The sequence below is a fragment of the Pristiophorus japonicus genome, chromosome 1 (genome assembly GCF_044704955.1).
Source record: "Pristiophorus japonicus isolate sPriJap1 chromosome 1, sPriJap1.hap1, whole genome shotgun sequence".
NCBI lineage: Eukaryota > Metazoa > Chordata > Chondrichthyes > Pristiophoridae > Pristiophorus > Pristiophorus japonicus.
In genome coordinates this window covers 517,178,592-517,201,843 of record NC_091977.1, presented here as the reverse complement: position 1 = coordinate 517,201,843, position 23,252 = coordinate 517,178,592, and the positions used below count along the sequence as shown (strand labels likewise).

Here is a 23,252-nt window from a genome sequence, read left to right as displayed (position 1 = left end):
GAGCGGGCGGAGGGGAGCGGGCGGAGGGGAGCAGGGGGGGAGGAGGAGCGGGCGGAGGGGAGCAGGGGGGGGGGAGGAGCGGGCGGAGGGGAGCAGGGGGGGAGGAGCGGGCGGAGGGGAGGAGGAGAGGGCGGAGGGGAGCGGGGGGGGAGGAGCGGGCGGAGGGGAGGAGTGGGCGGAGGAGCGGGCGGAGGGGAGGAGAGGAGGAGCGGGCGGAGGGGAGGAGCGGGCGGAGGAGAGGGCGGAGGGGGAGGAGAGGGCGGAGGGGAGCGGAGGGGGAGGAGAGGAGGAGCGGGCGGAGGGGAGGAGCGGGCGGAGGGGGGAGGAGCGGGCGGAGGGGAGCAGGGGGGGAGGAGCGGGCGGAGGGGAGCAAGGCGGGAGGAGCGGGCGGAGGGGAGCAAGGGGGGAGGAGCGGGCTGGAGGGGGAGGAGCGGGCGGAGGGGAGCGGGGGGGGGAGGAGCGGGCTGGAGGGGAGCGGGGGGGGAGGAGCAGGGGGGGGAGGAGCGGGCGGAGGGGAGCGGGCGGAGGGGAGCAGGGGGGGAGGAGGAGCGGGCGGAGGGGAGCAGGGGGGGGGGGGGAGGAGCGGGCGGAGGGGAGCGGGGGGGAGGAGCGGGCGGAGGGGAGGAGGAGAGGGCGGAGGGGAGCGGGGGGGGAGGAGCGGGCGGAGGGGAGGAGTGGGCGGAGGAGGGGAGGAGAGGAGGAGCGGGCGGAGGGGAGGAGCGGGCGGAGGGGAGGAGCGGGCGGAGGGGGAGGAGAGGGCGGAGGGGAGCGGAGGGGGAGGAGAGGAGGAGTGGGCGGCGGGGAGGAGCGGGCGGAGGGGGGAGGAGCGGGCGGAGGGGAGCAGGGGGGGAGGAGCGGGCGGAGGGGAGCAAGGGGGGAGGAGCGGGCGGAGTGGAGCAGGGGGGGAGGAGCGGACGGAGGGGAGCAGGGGGGGAGGAGCGGGCGGAGGGGAGCAGGGGGGGGAGGAGCGGGCGGAGGGGAGCAGGGGGGGAGGAGCGGGCGGAGGGGAGGGGAGGAGCGGGCGGAGGGGAGCGGGGGGGGGGAGGAGCGGGCGGAGGGGAGCAGGGGGCGGGGGGGGAGGAGCGGGCGGAGGGGGATTGGGTAGGACATCAGAGTTGGTTCTATCAACGAAAAAGGTGATTACAGTCTAAAGAAGTACTGTTGCTATAAAGATACTAACTTGACCGTAAATGTTTTGCGGGTCTCTGCTCGTAATGCAACATTCTTACTTTTGGCTGAAGCAGGATTACAATAAACATCAAAAACAACACTAGAGTTTCCACACCACCCGTATGATCGTAATCAGCATCCTTTTAAAGTTCTTAAAGTTATCAAAGTGACACTGAAAACCAATATCCAGAAACTATCTGTTAAGGGATAAGATATTTCCCAACATAGTTTGTGTAAAATCATTAAAAATTAAACTACTAAAGCAACAATCTGCTCACGGACAACAAATAGACATTAAAGATTTTATGAGATATTTATTGACTATGCGGGAGGCAGAACGATTTCTCATTGGAGTTCCATCAATCCTGTTCCACATACAATGTTCTAATTTAATTTCCAGAGTATTTCAATTTCAAGTCCAGTATTAACTTCATGCACCATAATAAATGGCTCATAAATCATAGTACATACATCTCTGTGTCCATTGCTTGCAGCATCATGCAGTGGAGTATCATTATCAAGACCCTGGGTGTTCACATCTGCTCCTGCCAGTATCAGCTGTTTAGCAACTTCATAGTAACCCAAGTTGCAGGCTTCATGTAGTGGGGTCCAGCCTTGGGTAACATAGGGAACAAGCAAAAAAAACCCCAGCACAATTATTTATTTCAACCTACCTTAATGGATTAAAAAAAAAACAACATTAAGCTGAAAGTTCCTTATCTCAATCACTGACTTCCAGAATCCAGTGCTATGCATGAAATAAATTCTAATTATTTAACTCGAAGAATAACGGCAAAGATTACAAAAAATGATTTAATCTGTGCAATGGATTTTTTTGGATGGAGAAAAATCTTAATATTTACCACACATAGGATGCCATTTGGTCTGCTGTACCTGTGCCATTGTTAGCTCTTCAAATATCCATTAAAAAAAACGCTGTTTACAGACTCTGCCTCAATAGTTACTTGTGGCGAAGCATGCCATATTCTAGTAAATCTTTATGAAACAAATTCTTCTAAGACCCCCTTTATTCTTGTAATAATCCAGAGTCTGAGCCCCTTGGTGCTAGTTCACCAACCATAGAAATAGCTTTTATTTAAAAAAAACCAAATGCATCACATATTCAAATACATTTTGTTATGACTTTTGTACCCATATTGTCTATCAAGAACTTAAAAAACCTAGTTCCCCAATTATTCCTACTTAAGTTCTTTATAATTCCTTTAGCATCTGGAGATAAAATCTGTTGCCATTTCACGTAGGGGAGGAAGAGTGAAGAATCGTGAGGGACAAAGTCAGTTGAAGATGTTTTAAAGCTTTTTATCATCACAATACTAGCCATATGACAGTCTCCCAACTCATGTATAAAAGAACAGAGTAAGAAATTATACAACGCTCCATATTCCTTTGATTCTGGTGCAATGGGAGGATGGAAGCTTAAAACCTACAAATGTTAAAGGTCAATCACTGAAATTCAGAATCTCTGGGACTTGTGGTCGAACTCTAGCCACTCTGAAATCACAAGTCCCAATGAAGGAGGCTGTCAATGGCTGGGGAGGTATTTTGTAATCTTTCTTCTCTGATTCATACAACTACAACGTTATTTGGGTAAAGGCTCCTCGGGCTTTACCATGGAGGTTTGGCTATACTCCTGATGACCAGAAGGGGTTGAGGAATAGTTCCAAATAGAATCACCAGCTGAACAAAACTCTTCAGACATCTGCGCTCTCAATCTGGAAGTTGGATGACATCCACTCTGCATTGGGTCCTTGAGTAAACATAAATGAAATGTAACTATGGGAGAATTAAATTCTCCAATAGCCTGCAGAGGGTGCAGTGGAGATGTCCAGGAAAGAAAGGAGACCTAAAAACATTTTTACTTTTCCTTCAAAAGAAATTCCAAGCCCATTTCAGCGGTCGGTTTGCATTGCAGATGCCCCATTAACTGTGCACCTGGGAGAGTACTTGGTGTTGGCCACTACCACCTGCTACCTAGGTGTACTGTATTATGAATACAATAAGTTCCATAATTGCTTGAGGGAAGTGGTGAGCATTTCTATTGTTGTTTTGCATCCAAAGGATGCTCCTTTTTCTTTAGTCAATGCAGATGGGAATTTCACAAATGCTGACTGGAAAAAAGCCACTTCCAGTCAGAGAGAAACTAATGGAGTTCACACCATTGGACAAGACCTACATATAGTGCTAACGTGCATTCTCATTGCTGCCACTATACAGCAAATCAGGCTTAAAGAGTGTGACATCTAGGACGAGCCACCCGTGCGAAGAAGCCTGGGCAATGCCTCCCTTAGTGTTTGGTATGAAGTTCAATGGTGCCAAATAATAGATTGGTGGAGCACCCAAAGAAATGAAGCCAATTATTACCACTGGCAGGATAAAAGTGAATCGGTGTGCGGCCTTCATAAATCCCTGGAAGATGCCAGCTCAAAAAAATGATTCGACTATCACAGGGAAGAAGGGTAGCTGCTCTATAGGCTCTACAAGAAAGACTTTCAAGCCCTTGGGATTTAAGCACTTTACCAAAAATGCTAGGACATTCAGTCATCAATCTGTGTCATAGTGCACATTAAAAAAGTGGTTGGACACAAGAACATAAACAAACTTCTGAATAAAAATGGGTAGAATGCACTGTGAAAAAAATGTACTGTTCTTCATCTGAAGAGAATACAACAACTCTCTAAAAGGCACGAGTAGATGTTAGAAAACTAACAAGGAAAGAGCAGGTGCAACAGCCCAAATAAAGTGCTGAATGGGAAGGGCATGTAAATGATGTCAGGACAAAAAAAATGTCTTCAAGTGATTGTGGGGTCCTTGGAGACTATTTCCCCAATCAGCCACTCAGGTCTACTCTTGTTGAAACATGCAGGAATAAAGAATTATGATTTAAATATTTAATATTTATGAGTTAATACTTTATGGGGGACATTAAATCATGCTTGACAAACCTTCTAGAATTTTTTGAGGATGTTTCCAGTGGAGTGGACAAGGGAGAACCAGTTGATGTGGTGTATTTAGACTTTCAGAAGGCTTTCGACAAGGTCCCACACAAGAGATTAATGTGCAAAATTAAAGCACATGGGATTGGGGGAAGTGTGCTGACGTGGATTGAGAACTGGTTGTCAGACAGGAAGCAAAGAGTAGGAGTAAATGGGTACTTTTCAGAATGGCAGGCAGTTACTAGTGGGGTACCACAAGGTTCTGTGCTGGGGCCCTAGCTGTTTACATTGTATATTAGTGATTTAGACGTGGGATTAAATGTAGTATCTCCAAATTTGCAGATGACACGAAGTTGGGTGGCAGTGTGAGCTGCGAGGAGGATGCTATGAGGCTGCAGAGTGACTTGGATAGGTTAGGTGAGTGGGCAAATGCATGGCAGATGAAATATAATGTGGATAAATGTGAGGTTATCCACTTTGGTGGTAAAAACAGAGAGCCAGACTATTACCTGAATGGTGAAAGATTAGGAAAAGGGGAGGTGCAACGAGACCTGGGTGTCATGATACATTGAAGATTGGCCTGCAGGTACAGCAGGCGGTTAAGAAAGCAAATGACATGTTGGCCTTCTTGCGAGAGGATTTGAGTACAGGGGCGGGGAGGTGTTACTACAGTTGTACAGGGCCTTGATGAGGCCACACCTGGAGTATTGTGTACAGTTTTGGTCTCCTAATCTGAGGAAGAACATTCTTGCTATTGAGGTAGTGCAGCGAAGGTTCACCAGACTGATTCCCGGGATGGCGGGACTGACACATCAAGAAAGACTGGATCAATTGGGCTTGTATTCACTGGAGTTCAGAAGAAACGTTTAAAATTCTGACTGGTTTAGACAGGTTAGATTCAGGAAGAATGTTCTCAATGTTAGGGAAGTCCAGAACCAGGGGTCACAGTCTAAGGATAAGGGGTAAGCCATTTAGGACCGAGATGAGGAGAAACTTCTTCACCCAGAGAGTGGTGAACCAGTGGAATTCTCTACCACAGAAAGTTGTTGAGGCTAATTCACTAAATATATTCAAAAAGGAGTTAGATGTAGTCCTTACTACTAGGGGGATCAAGGGGTATGGCGAGAACGCAGGAATGGGGTACTGAAGTTGCATGTTCAGCCATGAACTCATTGAATGGCAGTGCAGGCTCGAAGGGCCGAATGACCTTCTCCTGCACTTATTTTCTTTGTTTCTATGTTTCTAAATCAGTTTCTGCACTAGTGACAAATATTGGAGTGTCTTTCACGACTGATAACATCTTCATCACACAATTTACAATAGCGAAATTCATTGGTCGGATATAAATCTGGAAAATTAGCTTACCATCTAGTTCTGCTTAAATTGGTTATACTATTTTACCAAATTGCATTCACATTAGGAATAATGTAACAGATAATATATCTCTGACCCAAGACTTTCCCCAGCACCCCCCCCCCCCCGCCCCCACTGAATATTTGCCAATTTCCTCACCCATCCACCTCCTTAAAGAAGCTGGTTGCTTTTCCATGGGAGCAGCACCATCCATGTGCAGGAATCTGTATTATGAGCAATGGGAACACTGGCTGATTTGTTTCCTCCCTAATAAAGGGGCAGAGAGGTCAAATGCTATTCTGAGATCAGGTAACTCAACACAGACTAGAAATTTAACTTTGGATCTTCCAGCCAAGCATGGCTCAGCTACTACCGAGATAAGTCGGAGAGGCGGAGCAGCAGCGTGGGCGAGGCCTATAAAGGCCCAGCGGGAGTCTGGAGATTGGCGGCAGTCGGAGAGGAGGAGCAGCAGCGTGGGCGAGGCCTATAAAGGCCCAGCCGGTGCAGCTGCAGCAGGGAAGGCAAAAAAGTAGAAAGAAATCGAAAGGTGACATCACAGCCAAGGAGGTAAGTGATTGGTAAGTAGTTTTTCTATATCAATAAGTAACCTTTAGCATTGTTGTTGCCAAATTAAGTTTATCTAGGGGTTAAGTCATGACAGGACAGTTCGGACACGTGTTATGCTCCTCCTGTACTATGTGGGAAGTCAGGGACGCTCCCAGTGTCCCTGACGACTACGTTTGCGGGAAGTGCATCCGCCTACAGCTCCTGACGGACTGCATTTACTGGAGCTGTGGGTGGATTCACTCTGGAGCATGCACGATGCTGAGAATGACGTGAATAGCACGTTTAGTGAGTTGGTCTGACCGCAGGAAAAGGTTACTCAGACAGATAGGGAATGGATGACCAACAGGAAGAGCAGTGCAAGGAAGGTAGTGCAGGGGTCCCCTGCGATAATCCCCCTGCAAAACAGATACACCGCTTTGGGTACTGTTGAGGGGGATGACTCACCAAGGGAGGGCAGCAGCAGCCAAGTCCATGGCATCGTGGGTGGCTCTGCTGCACAGGAGGGCAGGAAAAAGAGTGAGAGCGCGAAAGTGATACGGGATTCAGTTGTAAGGGGAATAGATAGACGTTTCTGCGGCTGCAACCGAGACTCCACGATGGTATGTTGCCTCCCTGGTGCAAGGGTCAAGGATGTCTCGGAGCTGGTGCAGGGCATTCTGAAAAGGGAGGGGGAACAGCCAGTTGTTGTGGTGCATATAGGTTAAAAAAATGGAATGAGGTCCTACAGCCTCAAAATACAGGGGAGCCAATTTAAAACCGAGTTGAGAAGGAATTTCTTCTCGTAGAGGGTTGTGAATCTGTGGAATTCTCTGCCCAAGGAAGCAGCAGTTGAGGCTAGCTCATTGATTGTATTCAAATCACAGATAGATAGATTTTTAACCAATAAGGTAATAAAGGGTTACGGGGAGCGGGCGGGTAAGTGGAGCTGAGTCCACGGCCAGATCAGCCATGATCTTGCTGAATGTCGGAGCAGGCTTGAGGGGCTAGATGGCCTACTCCTGTTCCTAATTCTTATGTTCTTATGTTCTTAAGACGAATTTAGGGAGCTAGGAGCTAAATTAAAAAGTAGGACCTCAAAAGTAGTAATCTCAGGATTGCTATCAGTGCCACGTGCTAGTCAGAGTAGGAATCGCAGGATAGCTCCGATGAATACGTGGCTTGAGGAGTGCTGCAGCAGGGAGGGATTCAAATTCCTGGGACATTGGAACCGGTTCTGGGGGAGGTAGGTCCAGTACAAACCGGATGATCTGCACCTGGGCAGGACTGGAACCAATATCCTAGGGAGAGTGTTTGCTACTGCTGTTGGGGAGGAGTTAAACTAATACGGCAGGGGGATGGGAACCTATGCAGGGAGACAGAGGGAAATAAAATGGGAGCAGAAGCAAAAGATAGAAAGGGGAAAAGTAAAAGTGGAGGGCAGAGAAACCTAAGGCAAAAAGCAAAAAGGGCCTCATTGCAGCAAAATTCTAAAGGGGCAAAGTGTGTTAGAAAGACAAGCCTGAAGGCTCTGTGCCTCAATGCGAGGAGCATTCGGAATAGGGTGGACGAATTAACTGCGCAGATAGCAGTTAACGGGTATGATGTAATTGGCATCACAGAGACATGGCTCCAGGGTGACCAAGGCTGGGAACTCAACATCCAGGGGTATTCAACATTTAGGAAGGATAGACAGAAAGGAAAAGGAGACAGGGTGGCATTGCTGGTTAATGAGGAAATTAATGCAATAGTAAGAAAGGACATTAGCTTGGATGATGTGGAATCGGTATGGGTAGAGCTACAGAATACCAAGAGGCAGAAAATGCTAGTGGGATTGGGTACAGACCACCAAACAGTAGTAGTAAGGTTGGGGACAGCATCAAACAAGAAATAAGGGATGCATGCAATAAAGGTACAGCAGTTATCATGGGTGACTTTAATCTACATATTGATTGGGCTAACCAAACTGGTAGCAATGCAGTGGAGGAGGATTTCCTGGAGTGTATTGGGGATGGTTTTCTAGACCAATATGTCAAGGAACCAACCAGGGAGCTGGCCATCCTAGACTGGGTGATGTCTATAATGAGAAAGGACTAATTAGCAATCCTGTTGTGCGAGACTCCTTGGGGAAGAGTGACCATAACATGGTAGAATTCTTTATTAGGATGGAGAGTGACACAGTTAATTCAGAAACTAGAGTCCTGAACTTAAGGAAAGGTAACTTTGATGGTTTGAGGCATGAATTTGCTGGAGTAGACTGGCAAATGATACTTAAAGGGTTGACGGTGGATAGGCAATGGCAAAGATTTAAAGATCACATGGATGAACTTCAGCAATTGTACATCCCTGTCTGGAGTAAAAATAAAACAGGGAAGGTGGCTCAACTGTGGCTAACAAGGGAAATTAAAGATAGTGTTAAATCCAAGGAAGAAGCATATAAATTGTCTAGAAAAAGCAGCAAACCTGAGGACTGGGAGAAATTTAGAATTCATCATAGGAGGACAAAGGGTTTAATTAAGAGGGGGAAAAGAGAGTGCGAGAGGAAGCTTGCCGGGAATATAAAAACTGACTGCAAAAGCTTCTATTGATATGTGAAGAGAAAAAGATTAGTGAAGACAAATGTTGGTCCCTTGCAGTCGGATTCAGGTGAATTTATAATGGGGAACAAAGAAATGGCAGACCAATTGAACAAATACTTTGGTTCTGTTTTCACGAAGGAAGACACAAATAACCTTCCGAAAGTACTAGGGCACCGAGGGTCTAGTGAGAAGGAGGAACTGAAGGATATCCTTATTAGGCAGGAAATTGTGTTAGGGAAATTGATGGGATTGAAGGCCGATAAATCCCCGGAGCCTGATAGTCTGCATCCCAGAGTACTTAAGGAAGTGGCCCTAGAAATAGTGGATGCATTGGTGATCATTTTCCAACAGTCTATCGACTCGGGACTGGCGGGTAGCTAATGTAACACCACTTTTTAAAAAAAGGGAGGGCGAGAGAAAGCGGGTAATTATAGACCGGTTAGCCTGACATCAGTGGTGGGGAAAATGTTGGAATCAATTATTAAGGATGAAATAGCATCGCATTTGGAAAGCAGTGACAGGATTGGTCGCAGTCAGCATGGATTTATGAAGGGGAAATCATGCTTGACAAATCTTCTGGAATGTTGTGAGGATGTAACTAGCAGAGTGGACAAGGGAGAACCAGTGGATGTGGTGTATTTGGACTTTCAAAAGGTTTTTAACAAGGTCCCACACAACAGATTGGTGTGCAAAATCAAAGCACATGGTATTGGGGGTAATATACTGACGTGGATAGAGAACTGGTTGGCAGACAGGAAGCAGAGAGTCGGGATAAACGGGTCCTTTTCAGAATGGCAGGCAGTGACTAGTGGAGTGCCGCAGGGCTCAGTGCTGGGACCCCAGCTCTTTACAATATACATCAATGATTTGGATGAAGGAATTGAGTGTAATATCTCCAAGTTTGCAGATGACACTAAACTGGGTGGCGGTGTGAGCTGTGAGGGGGACGCTAAGAGGCTGCAGGGTGACTTGGACAGGTTAGGTGAGTGGGCAAATTCATGACAGATGCAGTATAATGTGGATAAATGTGAGGTTATCCACTTTGGGGTAAAAACACAAAGACAGTATATTATCTGAATGGTGGCAAATTAGGAAAAGGGGAGGTGCAACGAGACATCGGTGTCATGGTTCATCAGTCATTGAAAGCTGGCATGAAGGTGCAGCAGGCAGTAAAGAAGGCAAATGGTATTTTGGCCTTCATAGTTAGGGGATTTGAGTATAGGAGCAAGGAGGTCTTACTGCAGTTGTACAGGGCCTTGGTGAGGTCTCACCTGGAATATTGTGTTCAATTTTGGTCTCCTAATCTGAGGAAGAACGTTCTTGCTATTGAGGGAGTGCAGCGAAGGTTCACCAGACTGATTCTCGGGATGGCAGGACTGACATATGAGGAGAGACTGGATCGACTGAGCCTGTATTCATTGGAGTTAAGAAGAATGAGAGGGGATCTCATTGAAACATAAAATTCTGACGGGATTGGACAGGTTAGATGCAGGAAGAATGTTCCCGATGTTGGGGAAGTCCAGAACCAGGGGACATAGTCTTAGGATAAGGGGTAGGCCATTTAGGACTGAGATGAGGAGAAACTTCTTCACTCAGAGAGTTGTTAACCTGTGGAATTCCCTGCCGCAGAGAGCTGTTGATGCCAGTTCATTGGATATATTCAAGAGGGAGTTAGATATGGCCCTTACGACTAAAAGGATCAAGGGATATGGAGAGAAAGCAGGAAAGGGGTACTGAGGGAAAGATCAGCCATGATCTTATCGAATGGTGGTGCAGGCTCCAAAGGCTGAATGGCCTACTCCTGCACCTATTTTCTATGTTTGTATAAATCGCTGAGATATCAGAGAAAACCAAAGCCTCCAATCAACCATCAAGTAATAAAAACAAGTCAACATCAAAATAAAATACCAGAAAATCCTCACTTCTTTCAGTACAACCTCAAAGTCAGATATCATTGACGTACCAGCAAAATCTTTGACATTAACATCAGCACCCTGGCTGATGAGTTCTTTGACTTGCTTTGCTTCACCACGAATGGCTGCCATGTGCAATGGCGTTTCTCCTCGCTCATTTCGTTTATTAACTTTGTCTTTTTGTCTGGACGAGGCAGTTGGAGTCTTTTTCTGTCCTGGTGTTGTCTGAGATGGGTGGTTCGGAGTAGAATCTAATAAGGAGAATAAATTAAAATGTCTGTTCAGTTACTGTGGTAAATTGTGGTAGTGTGTCAAACTGTCCAAATCTAAGTTTATTCCAACAGACAGGTTTGACTTCATACATGATACACAAAAAAGCATGCAGCATGTAGCTGTGCAGTCATTTTCTTATAAAGTGTGCAATTTACTTGCTCCCCCTTTCCGAATTGCTTTCTCCCTACACCTTTAGTACTGCTGGCCAAGAGGATGGGCGACCGACTTCCACCAATACTGCTCTAAAACTACTTTCAGAGAGATTGAAAATTCAGTGGAATGAGGCATGAGGTGCAAACCACATTTCATCACTGACATTAACTACTCTGTGACACTACATTCTACCTCACCATTGTGATTTATTTTAAATATGAAAAGAATGCACCAAGCCAGTGGTTCAAAGAAATATTTGAAATTTCCACTGATGACCTTTCTAAAATCAAGAGAATTATATGACTAAACTGTGTTTGTTAAAGGCTATAATATGGAAATCTATAATTATGAGTATGTAACTTCATATGCATTGTTGGTTTGGATGGTCAACATGGATATGTAGTGAATGCACAAAGAGAAAATAAAAAAAGTGTATAAAGGCAGGGGATGGGGAAAGAAGAGTAAGAGAAGCAACAAGTCAGGAACACAATAACTATAGAATGGCTTTCTTAACAATGTTGTTTTTGAGATCTGAAATATCAGGTACTAAATGGTAAGCATGCTATCCTGTCACTTCTGGAAACCAGGTTCAAATCCAGCTCAGGCTGATGGCACGAATGTCTCTTCTCTCTGCCAGTTGTAAAACACTCTGGGAGAATGAGCTTGTGCAGTTTCTGGCGACATGCCACAGCACAAAACTTCTCAATTAGCTTCCACAATGGCTTCGTGAGCCATTCACACTAGAAAGGTGCTGAGCTTAAGAAAATGAATTATTTATGGCCACCATTTTTAATCATGATCTAGTGACCCCATTGGAAGTGTGTGAAAACTGGTGAGGAGATACATAGGATAAATGGCACAGAAACAGGCCATTTAGCCCAACCAGTCCATGCCGGTGTTTATGCTCCACTCGAGCTTCCTCCTGTCTTTCCTCATCTAAATCTATCAGCATAATCCCTCATATGCTTGTCTAGCCTCCCCTGAAATGCATCTATACTATTCGCTTCAACTACTCCCTCTGGTAGAAAATTCCACATTCTCACCACTCTGGGTAAAGAAGTTTCTTCCGAATTCCCTATTGGATTTCTTGGTGACTATCTTCTATCGATGGCCTCTAGTTATGCTCTTCCCCACAAGTGGAAACAGTCTCTCTGTATCCACTCTATCAAAAGCTTTCTTAATTTTAAAGACCTCTATTAGGTCACCCTTCAGCCGCCTTTTTTCAAAAGAACAGAGACCCAGGCTGTTCATCATTTCCTGATATGTATACCCTCGCATTTCTGGTATCATCCTTGTAAATCTTCTCTGCACCCTCTCCAGTGCTTCTACATCCTTTTTATAATAGCCGACCAGAAATTGTACGCAGTAATCTAAGTGTGGTCTAATCAAGGTTCAATACAGGTTTAGCATGACTTCCCTACTTTTCAATTCTATACCGCTACAAATAAACCCAAGTGCTTGGTTTGCTTTTTGTACGGCCTTGTTAACCAGTGTCACAACTTTGTGATTTGTGTATTTGTACTCTGAGATCCCTTTGTTCTTCTACCCCACCTAGACTCGCACTCTTCAAGTAATATGACCTCCCTATTCTTCCTACCAAAATGTAATACCTCACATTTATCTGTGCTAAATTTCATTTGCCAATTATATGTCCATTCTGCAAGTTTAGTAATGTCTCCCTGTAAGTTGTGGCAGTCCTCTTCAGTATTGACAATTTGGTGTCATCCGCAAATTTAGAGATTCCAAAGTCTAAATCATTAATATAAATTGTGAAGAACGGTGGTCCCAGTACTGATCTGTGTGAAACACCTTCTGCCACTGTGAATAGCTGCCTTTTACCCCTACTCTCTGCTTTCTGTCTTGAAGCCAGCTAGCTATCCATTCTGCTACTTGTCTCCTGACTCCACATTCTCTGCCCTTGTTCATCAGTCTATTATGGGGTACCTTATATTACATCTACTGCATTACCAGTCTGCTCTCTGTTTTCTCTTCAAATAATTCAATGAGGTTGGCCAAGCAAGACTTTCCATTTTGAAATCCATGCTGACTATTCATTATATCATCTTTGGTTTCTAGATGTTCTTCTATTTTCTCCTTTAGTAGGGATTTCATTATTTTTCCTACCACCGATGTTAAGCTGACTGGTCTATAATTCCTGGATTTGTTCTATTCCCCCTTCCTAAATATAGGTATTATGTTAACTATCCGCCAGTCCTCTGGCACTACACATTTTTTCTAATGAATTATTAAATATATGTAGTAATGCTTCTGCTATCTGTTCTCTAGATTCTTAACTTTTTTTTCGGTGGTAGGAAAAATAATCAGCAATAGGTCCATAACTCTGTAGGTCACTGCTCTTTAAGTGCAAGTACTTTTTAAATGTGATGAGGATTTCTGTCTCTACCACCTTTTCAGGCAGTGAGTTCCAGACCCCATCACCCTCAGGGTGAATTTTTTTTTACCTCATCACCCCTCTAATCCTTCTACCATCCATGGAGTCTCATTAATGTTTAGTTTGTTCATTCATTTTAGCAGAATATATTGTTACAGCACTCTGTTGAACACCGTTTTAAATGTTTCCCATTGCTGTTCTACGTTGTTTTTTGGCCAATATTGTTGCCCTTTTTATTTTCCCAGCCCCTCAAAATTAGCTTTTCTCCAATCCATTACCCTGGTTCTCGTCATACTTTTGTCCTCAATTATTATGGTCACTATTACCAAGATGTTCCCCAACTTTTACTTCTCTTATCTGCTCTGGTTCAGTCCCCATTACTAGATCCAATAACGAATCCTCCCTTGTTGGGTTTTTAAGGAGTCCTGTACACATTGTATGAGCTCCAATCCCTTATCCCCTGTGCAATAATCGGGGTAGTTGAAATCCTCCATGATGATTATTCTATGTTTTTAAAAAAAAAACTCATTTCCCTAATTTGTCTGCATATTTCTTCCTCCACCTCCCTTCCACTATTAGGTGGTCTGTAGTCTACACCTATTATTAGTGTGATTGATCCTTTATTATATTTTATCTCTATCCATATGGATTCTATTTTTGTCTTGCTGATAGCTGCGTCCCTTTTTTCTACTGCCTTTATGTTATCCCTAATAAGTACAGCTATTCCACCTGACCCTTTCTCCCCCATCCCCACTCTTTTCTAAATATGTTATACCCTGCAATGTTTAATACCCAGTCCTGATTTTTCTGTCGCCATGTCTCCATAATCCCTACTATGTCTGGTTCCTCGCAACGCATGTTTGCCCCCAGCTTCCCCGTTTTATTACAGACACTGTGTGCATTGCTGCAAAGACAGTTTAACTCATTTTTAATAGGATTTCATCTCACTTCACCTTTAACCATCTTTTTAGACTCCTGTTCTATAACGCTATTTATTCCCTTGCCATCAATGTCCTCCGTTACTTTATCCATTCCTATGCTCTCTTTTCTGGGGTTTTGTTTATATTTAGGCTGGTTACGTTTCTTTTAGATCCCTCCCCCCATCTAACTAGTTTAATGCCTTTGCCACCTTCCTATTTGGCCTGTTAGGACACGGGTCCAATCCCGGTTCAGGTGAAACCTGTCCCATCCCAGTTCAGGTGGAGCCCATCCCTGTTGTTTATTCCAAAATGGACCACAACAACTGGATTTACAAGTTCCTCTCCAGCTGCTGAGAGATATTCCTTACCTTGGCAACACACCCTTCGGGATTCTCGATCTTGGCTGCAGAGGATGCTAGCTATCCCCAATTATAGAGCCCCCTAACACTACCGCTTTCCTATTCTGCTCTTGACGCCACCCCTCCCTTGGACAACCTTCTGTGGCACAGCGCCTTTGTCTGCCCTCCCTGCAGTCATAGAAACATAGAAAATAGGTGCAGGAGTAGGCCATTTGGCCCTTCGAGCCTGCACCGCCATTCAATAAGATCATGGCTGATCATTCCCTCAGTACCCCTTTCCTGCTTTCTCTCCATACCCCTTGATCCCCTTAGCCGTAAGGGCCATATCTAACTCCCTCTTGAATATATTCAATGAACTGGCATCAACAACTCTCTGCGGCAGGGAATTCCACAGGTTAACAACTCAGTGAAGAGGTTTCTCCTCATCTCAGTCCTAAATGGCTTACCCCTTCTCCTTAGACTGTGTCCCCTGGTTCTGGACTTCCCCAACATTGGGAATATTCTTCCTGCATCTAACCTGTCCAGTCCCATCACAATTTTATATGTTTTTATGAGATCCCCTCCAATGAATACAGGCTCAGTCGATCCAGTCAAGCATGATTTCCCTTTCATAAATCCATGCTGACTTGGACCAATCCTGTCACTGCTTTCCAAATGCGCTGCTATTTCATCCTTAATATATTCCAACATTTTCCCCACTACTGATGTCAGGCTAACCGGTCTATAATTACCCATTTTCTCTCTCCCTCCTTTTTTAAAAAGTGGTGTTACATTAGCTACCCTCCAGTCCATAAGAACTGATCCGAGTCGATAGACTGTTGGAAAATGATCACCAATGCATCAACTATTTCTAGGGTCACTTCCTTAAGTACTCTGGGATGCAGACCATCAGGCCCCGGGGAATTATCGGCCTTCAATCCCATCAATTTCCCTAACACAACTTCCCGCCTAATAAGGATATCCTTCAGTTGCTCCTTCTTACTAGACCCACTGCCCCCTAGTACATTCGGAAGGTTATTTGTGTCTTCCTTCGTGAAGACAGAACCGAAGTATTTGTTCAATTGGTCTGCCATTTCTTTGTTCCCCATTATAAATTCACCTGAATCCGACTGCAAGGGACCTACGTCAGTCTTTCTCCTTGTCCTCACAGGTAGCAAGTACATCATACCTATTGGACAGGACTTGTGTCTGCGGGACCTCCTTCTCAACCTCTCCTAAATCCCCGCTACCCGGCTCCCTCCTTTTTCATAAGAACATAAGAATTTGGAACATGAGTAGGCCATCTAGCCCCTCGAGCCTGCTCCGCCATTCAACAAGATCACTGCTGATCTGGCCGTGGACTCAGCTCCACTTACCCGCCCGCTTCCCGTAACCCTTAATTCCCTTATTGGTTAAAAATCTATCTGTGACTTGAATACATTCAATAAGCTAGCCTCAACTGCTTCCTTGGGCAGAGAATTCCACAGATTCACAACCCTCTGGGAGAAGAAATTCCTTCTCAACTCGGTTTTAAATTGGCTCCCCCGTATTTTGAGGCTGTGCCCCCTAGTTCTAGTCTCCCCGACCAGTGGAAACAACCTCTCTGCCTCTATCTTGTCTATCCCTTTCATTATTTTAAATGTTTCTATAAGATCACCCCTCATCCTTCTGAACTCCAACGAGTAAAGACCCAGTCTACTCTGGGGTGTGACTGTATTCTGGATATAACTGCGGTTTCACAGCTGAGCTCAGTACTTTTGACGAGGTATCAATAGTCCATGGCTTTAGAATGGGGGAAGAGGTGGGGGTGAAGAATAATTGCCCAATATTTAGCACGCTCATTGGAAGGAGCCCTAATCATGGTTGACCTGGGAAATGGGACAAAAAATGGTGCATCAGGATCTGCTACTGGGATAGGGTAGAGACAGCTTTACAGTGCACCTTTTACTATGCTATATTGTTAACCTAGACTATTTGATGTGGAAATCTGCTACCCAAAATTGAAAAGCATTCCAATTCCGTGATTATAACTGATTATAATCATACATAACAGTCCACATACTATTTAAATATAAAAGACCAGAAGTAATATTACCCCTTATATCTTTTAAATGCTCTGCCAAAATGGTGACTCCAAATAATATTCATTCTAAAACCATTATGGTTTTACAGTGACCTTGATGGGCTGCACATCCCAATTTCTAGCATTACGTTGTCTCATCGAAAATCAACTTAGTGTATGGGCCTGGGATCAAGTCCTTATTTGGATATACCATGCTGTCAAATTCAGAATTATGGGAAACCCTTATTACTGCACTGGCATGTGCAAAAGCGGTTCCAGATGTTGGAATAAATTTCTTCTTGAAACAAAAGACCCATTTAATCTTTCGATCTGATGGGTCACTGCAAAACATATTGCCATTCTAACACAGGTGGGGGCTTTGACCAACTCACTTAAGGGCTGCCACAAAGAGTGAAATTAGACAGGTCTCACTTTCTGAATTTACTTTGCTGGGCCAGCAGACACTAATCTGACTGAAGATTTGTATGCCCGACTTGCTGCGCTCTTCTAGAATCATAGAAATTTACAGCACGGAAGGAGGCCATTTCGGTCCATCGGGTCTGCGCCGGCCAACAAGAGGCTATCCAGCATAATCCCACTTTCCAGCTCTAGGTCTGTAGCCCTGCAGGTTACACAGCACTTCAACTGCACATCCAAATACTTTTTAAATGTGGTGAGGGTTTCTGCCTCGACCACCCTTTCAGGAAGTGAGTTCCAGACCCCCACAACTCCTCTGCATGAAGAAATTTCCCCTCAATTCCCCTCTCAACCATCTACCAATTACTTTAAATTTATGCCCTCCTGGTTGTTGACCCCTCTGCTAAGGGAAATAGGCCCTTTCTATCCACTCTATCTAGGCCCTTCATAATTTTATACACCTCAATGAGGTCGCCCCTCAGCCTCCTCTGTTCCAAGGAAAAAAAACCCAGCCTATTCAATCTGTCCTCATAGCTAAGATTCTCCACTCCTGGCAACATCCTCGTAAATCTGCTCTGTACCCTCTCCAGTGCAATCACGTCCTTCCTGTAAAGTGGTGACAAGAACTGCATGCAGTACTCTAGCTGTGGCCTAACTAGTGTTTTATACAGTTCAAGCATAACCCCCTGCTCTTGTATTCTATGCCTTGGCTAATAAAGACAAGCATTCCGTATGCCTTCTTAACCACCTTATCTAGCTGGCCTGCTACCTTCAGGGATCTGTGGACATGTACTCCAAGGTCTCTTTGTTCCTCTACACTTCTCAGTGTCTTACCATTTAATGTGTATTCCCTTTCCTTGTTAGCCCTTCCCAAATGCATTACCTCACATTTCTCTGGATTAAATTCCATTTGCCACTGTTCTGCCCACCTGACCAGTTGATTGATATCTTCATGCAGCCTACAGCTTTCTTCTTCATTATCAACACACAGCTGATTTTAGTATCATCTGCAAACTTCTTAATCATACTCCCTATATTCAAGTCTAGATCATTGCTGTATACCACAAAAAGCAAGGAACCGAGTTACTGAGCCCTGCTCCCACTGGAATCCCACTGGAAACAGCCTTCCAGTTACAAAAACACCCATCAACTATTACCCTCTGCTTCCTACTTTTGAGCCAACTTGCCATCTTGCCCTGGATCCCATAGGTTTTTACTTTCATGACCAGTCTGGCATGTGGGACCTTATCAAAAGCTTTGCTAAAATCCATATACATTACATCAAATGCACTACCCTCATCAACCCTCGTTACCTCCTCCAAAAATTCAAACAAGTTAGTCAGACACGCCCTTCCCTTAACAAATCTGTGCTGACTGTCCTTGATTAATCCGTGTCTTTCTAAATGAAGATTTATCCTGTCCTTCAGAATTCTTTCCAATAATTTTCCTACCACTGAGGTTAGGCTGACTGGCCTGTAATTACTCGGTCTAGCATACATTATTCTAATTAGCTCTGTATGACCAAAAATTCAGACAGCAGTGTCTATCAGAGGGCAAGTTGAAAGACACCCTACCATATTATAATATACATTTTTGCTATTTCCTACTACTGCAGCTGCAAATCTAACTCTACACCAGTGGCCAGTTCTTACTCTATCCCAAAAGGTGTTATTTTATTCATTTCAGGATTGTGTTTTATTTGATGAAAGATCAAAGGAATTTTTGAAAATGTTCTAGTGAGTGAAGCTTTCATTTGACTCCACAGATGACAAAAGGAGAAAATAATTTCTCATTTTCTGGTCAGGATACATTTTCTCCGCAGATATGTAATGGTTCACTGCAGTAAAGTGCTCCACCTTGTGGTTTAGGCAAAAGCCAATGGAAGTCTTTTGTTGAGGAGCATCAAATTTGAATAATGGTTGAGACAGAGAATTAATTTTTGCCTCTACGACTCTACAGAAGTTTATTCCATTTATTGATCATTTGGTGGAAGAACTTTCTGAAATCAGTCACAATTTTGCCGTTTACTAGTTTGAACCTGTATCCACTTCTGCGAGCCATGGTTTAGTTTGAAGCATGTTCCGGATCTATCTTTCTATACAGTTTATTACCTTGCATACCTTTATAACATCACCTTTCAGTTGGCTCTGTCAAAGCTGAAAAGCCCAAGTTTCTTCATTCTTTGCTTCTAACTCAGTCCTCTTGACACCAGGAATCAGTGTCATGGCTCTTCTCTAAACTGGTGATGGAATTTGAATATCGCCCTCATTTCAGTGACCAGAACTAGATGCAGTTCTCAAGCTATGGTTGACCAGAGCATGGCTCCCTTTGACTTTCTTTTGGATATACAGTTCAGCATTCCTTGTTTTAGTCATTGCTACTTCAGTGACTGGCTAGGCTGGATCTGGTAAAAGCACTTTTATGATTTATCGCAACTTCATTCTGAGCTACTTTAACACCATTCAACGGATGACTTGTATTGCTGATTTTTTTCTTTCTTCCTGCAGTGTCTTTATCTGCCACTGTTTGCTCACTTAAATAGTTTTGATCGTCATTTTGCAGTTCCCAAATTACCGTCTCACATTTAACTGCCCCATCTAGCTTGGTATTGTCTGCAAATTTACATTAAGTTTCTGAATCCTTGTTAACACTTTAGAAACAGTATCCCTGGGATTCACCAATAAGTACTGTACCAACTCTAAACATCTTCATAACACCTTGAACAATTACCCGTCGCATCATATTCCCTCAGCTCATGTCTTATCCATTCTCAAGTTTTACTCTGAATCCCACTGCTTTAAGCTTAAATAGTAGCCTTTTTTGTCAAATGCTTTGTGAAAGTAAAGGATACCACATCTTATGGATTTTCACAGTTCACTTAGGAAGTCACTTCCTCAAACATTTAATATTTACGAAACAGGTTTACAGGTACTGACATGTAACTGAGCTTAGGACAGTGTTTAAACCAGTTGTAACACGTTCCCCAGTACTAGTTCCTTTCAAAGACATAAAAGCTTTTCCCTTTATAAAGGCCCCAACTGCCGCCTCTCATGCCCTGACATCCTTATTCAGTGACAGAAAAATGGACTGTAAGTTACTAGCTAGCTGAAAGAGAGACCGGTAGTTGGCGGAAGATGTGAAGTGCGAGACCAGCCTACTATTGGAAAGTGCAACCAAGAGTGGGATATTGTTTCTGCGAGAGATGCAGGTATTGTTGCTCTGTGATCAGACACGTGGGTGTGACTATGATCACAAGTTCCAGTTTTACCAGGGCTCATCAAAGGCGCAAGTAAAATGTTTAATGCCTTAATTAAGTTAACAGAATTGCTAACGTTGCTACTGTACGCCGACTACAATTCTACCATCATTCTGGCAATGATAACTTTTTATTAGCACCAAAGTTGACTATTTTGCCTGTTTTTTTTCCAGCTGGCTTGAAGATGCACTGGGGAAATTAATTCCCTAAATTTGATAAAGAAAAAATTACAAAAAGAATACATCCGTATATGAAAAACAAGAAATGTAACAAGATCAAGACAAAAACAACTGATTAATAATCTAAGCAGAATTACTTTACCAGGAAACAGTAGCAGTGAGAACAGTCTGAATTGAAGTCAGCTGATGACAACTGACCTACATATATAGTTACTTATCAGAAGTTTAACTTTCCTCCTTCTTTATACCTCCACATACAAAGGAGAATCCGTGGAAAACTATGATTCTGAGGTGGGGAGAGAAAAATACCTTCAGGGACAATGTCCTTTTTAAGTTTCATACTTGAAGTCAAGTCATCTCCGACCAACTCAGCTGACTCTCAGCCTTATTTTACAGCTACAGGTAAAGATCCTTCTTCTTAGGCAGGTGAGAACATGTATGTCTCAAGCCTGGTGAGAGCATCCGTCTGACCTTTACCAACATAATATAACTTAGATGCATCATCAATCTCATTCCCCCTCCTCCTCCCCCTGCAGTCATGCAATCTCTTGGGAGAGACAAAAAAAAGAAACAGACCAATTTAGGAAAAACTGCAGAATTCTTCTGATCAGTTGTTGATTTGATCACCTTAATTCTTAAATAAAGATAAAAGTTGATGAACAAGATCAAACATTACAGAAGGTTTATAAAATTAGACTTTTCTCCCATACAAAACACTAAAGACATCAAGATCCACTCCAAGCAATAGCACATCAGAAAGAGAGACTAGGATTGGCCTTATGTACGTGAAGGTTGATAAAAGAATGAGCAAGACTACCTCAAGTTAGTAATCCTTCCTCATTTATTCAATTTCACCATACAAGTAAGGAAGTACAGGTTGAATTTCCCTTATCCAGAACTCCTTTATCTGGAACCACCCCTCGTCCAGAACCATTCCCGGCCATCGGATAGCGCATAAGGTGAACTCCGACATCAACAAATTGAAGTCCTTCCTCGCTGCCAAAACCCGCAATCGCTGGCCTGACCCTAGGATCCACCTCTCCTCCTCCCCCCACCCCACCCCTCAACGATCTCTCTGCCGCACTCGCAGCCCCAAGCCATCCCCGATATTCCCTTGCTCAGTACACCTGTACCATCCAATTTAATGTGACCACCCCTCATCCGGAAAAATCCTTTATCCAGAACAGGCCAGGTCCCGAGGGTTCCAAATAAGGGAGGTTCAACCTGTATACCACACAATAGCATACAATACTGGAGGAGAGCCTTCAGTATTACTAGACAACCAGAGGTCAAAATAGACAGCTGGAGCACCAAAACACATGCCCTTGAATAGATAAATCAGGAAAGTAATGCTGTGAAAAAAACAATCGACTGCCCTAAGTAGGTTCCTTCGAAATATTCATCACTGAAACACATACTATCCAATTAGATTGCCTCAGCAATGTATATAATCCCAGTCAAATAGAGGGCATCAAGGGCAACATACCAGATTTGCCTATGAACTGAAAGATGGCTTTAACTGTAAAAAATCCTTTAAGCTTAATTTATGCTCAGTGCAGTAAGCCATCTGAGAAGTGATACAAAACAACAATCATCACTGCTGTTTCCCCCCGTCCTCCTCAACCAAACCTACAAATGAAATAAAGTAGAAGGGGAAATATCCTGCAGGAGGCTGGTTGGTTATCTCTTGGCTTTTTTGACACATACTGGCATTGATTAGCCGTTGCTAAAACAAAAAGTAGCTCTGGGCTGGTGTTCATGTCCATCTGTGTGGGTATTCATGCTAGTATCAGGGCAACTGTTTCAGGTGAAGCGAAGAGCTATGGTAGTGGAAATTGAGCACATCACCTGGGCTTCAACTGACATATTAGGACACCCTTCACTGGCATAGGTATCAGTTCATGCTGGATGAGAGTCCTCCAGAGTCTGTTTTGTGCCTTGAGGACATCTACATTGGTTGCTACTGGTTCCAAGGCCATCTCAAAAATGGAGGCACACCTCAGTAACCAAATGTTGGAGGAAGTGGTGTACTCTGTCTTCGTGCCTTCTCCCCCATTACACAAGTTTCCATGGAATGGCACTTAAGTGGTACACAAAGTTCATCTAAGCATTCCTAAAATATTTGATCTCGCATTGACGGGATTGAAGCAGGTTGTACCAAGTCTTCCATGCACTTGGATGAACTGAATTTCCAGTAATTTTGGTGAACTCTATGAGCACTGGAACTAAGTTTTGAACAAACCTGATGAGCTAAAATCATGATTGAATGGAAGGAACCAGGACAATCTTTGTAGGTTCACCATACCAGAAATATTCTGTGGCAATGTGAGCATATTCTGAAGTTTAATATTAGTTTGAGGCAAGTAATAAAATCTATATTACCACATAGCTCCAAACAACAGTGAGACAATTGGGCAGCGACTGACTTAAAAAAGAAAACAAAACTGCAAGAAAATCACAGAAAATGGTAGAAATCATGAAGCAACTGCAGAATTAGTGAGAAAACAAATTAAAAAATCAAACACACAGAGGAACTCACAAATGTTGTTCCTTTATATAGCAAAACAGGTTAGCTATCTGTTGTGAGATGAAGATTAAAATAACTTTGCTGCCACATCAAAGTTAGACTGAGATTCAACAGAGTAGGGAGGAAGAGTGCTTGGCCTAAAATGTGAAAATATGAAAAGGACCCAAAAATGATGCCCCCATAGGTTATGAGAGAGAATTTCTATTTGTACACGGAAGAATCA

At 43.9% G+C, this 23,252-nt stretch overlaps 1 protein-coding gene across 5 annotated transcripts in view; it reads right to left on the bottom strand.

The window, feature by feature from the left end:
• ankrd12 (ankyrin repeat domain 12) overlaps positions 1-23,252 on the bottom strand; it is a 304,379-nt gene that overhangs the window by 47,843 nt on the left and 233,284 nt on the right. For all 5 annotated transcript variants that reach the window (XR_011596100.1, XM_070896030.1, XM_070896060.1 and 2 more), the window contains 2 exons: positions 10,563-10,763; positions 1,642-1,784 (listed from right to left, as the gene is read on the bottom strand). Coding sequence is in view for 4 of the 5 variants with exons in the window: in XM_070896030.1 (XP_070752131.1) it covers positions 1,642-1,784; positions 10,563-10,763 (344 nt within the window). In the remaining variant the exon portion in view is untranslated. The remainder of the gene's footprint in view (positions 1-1,641; positions 1,785-10,562; positions 10,764-23,252) is intronic.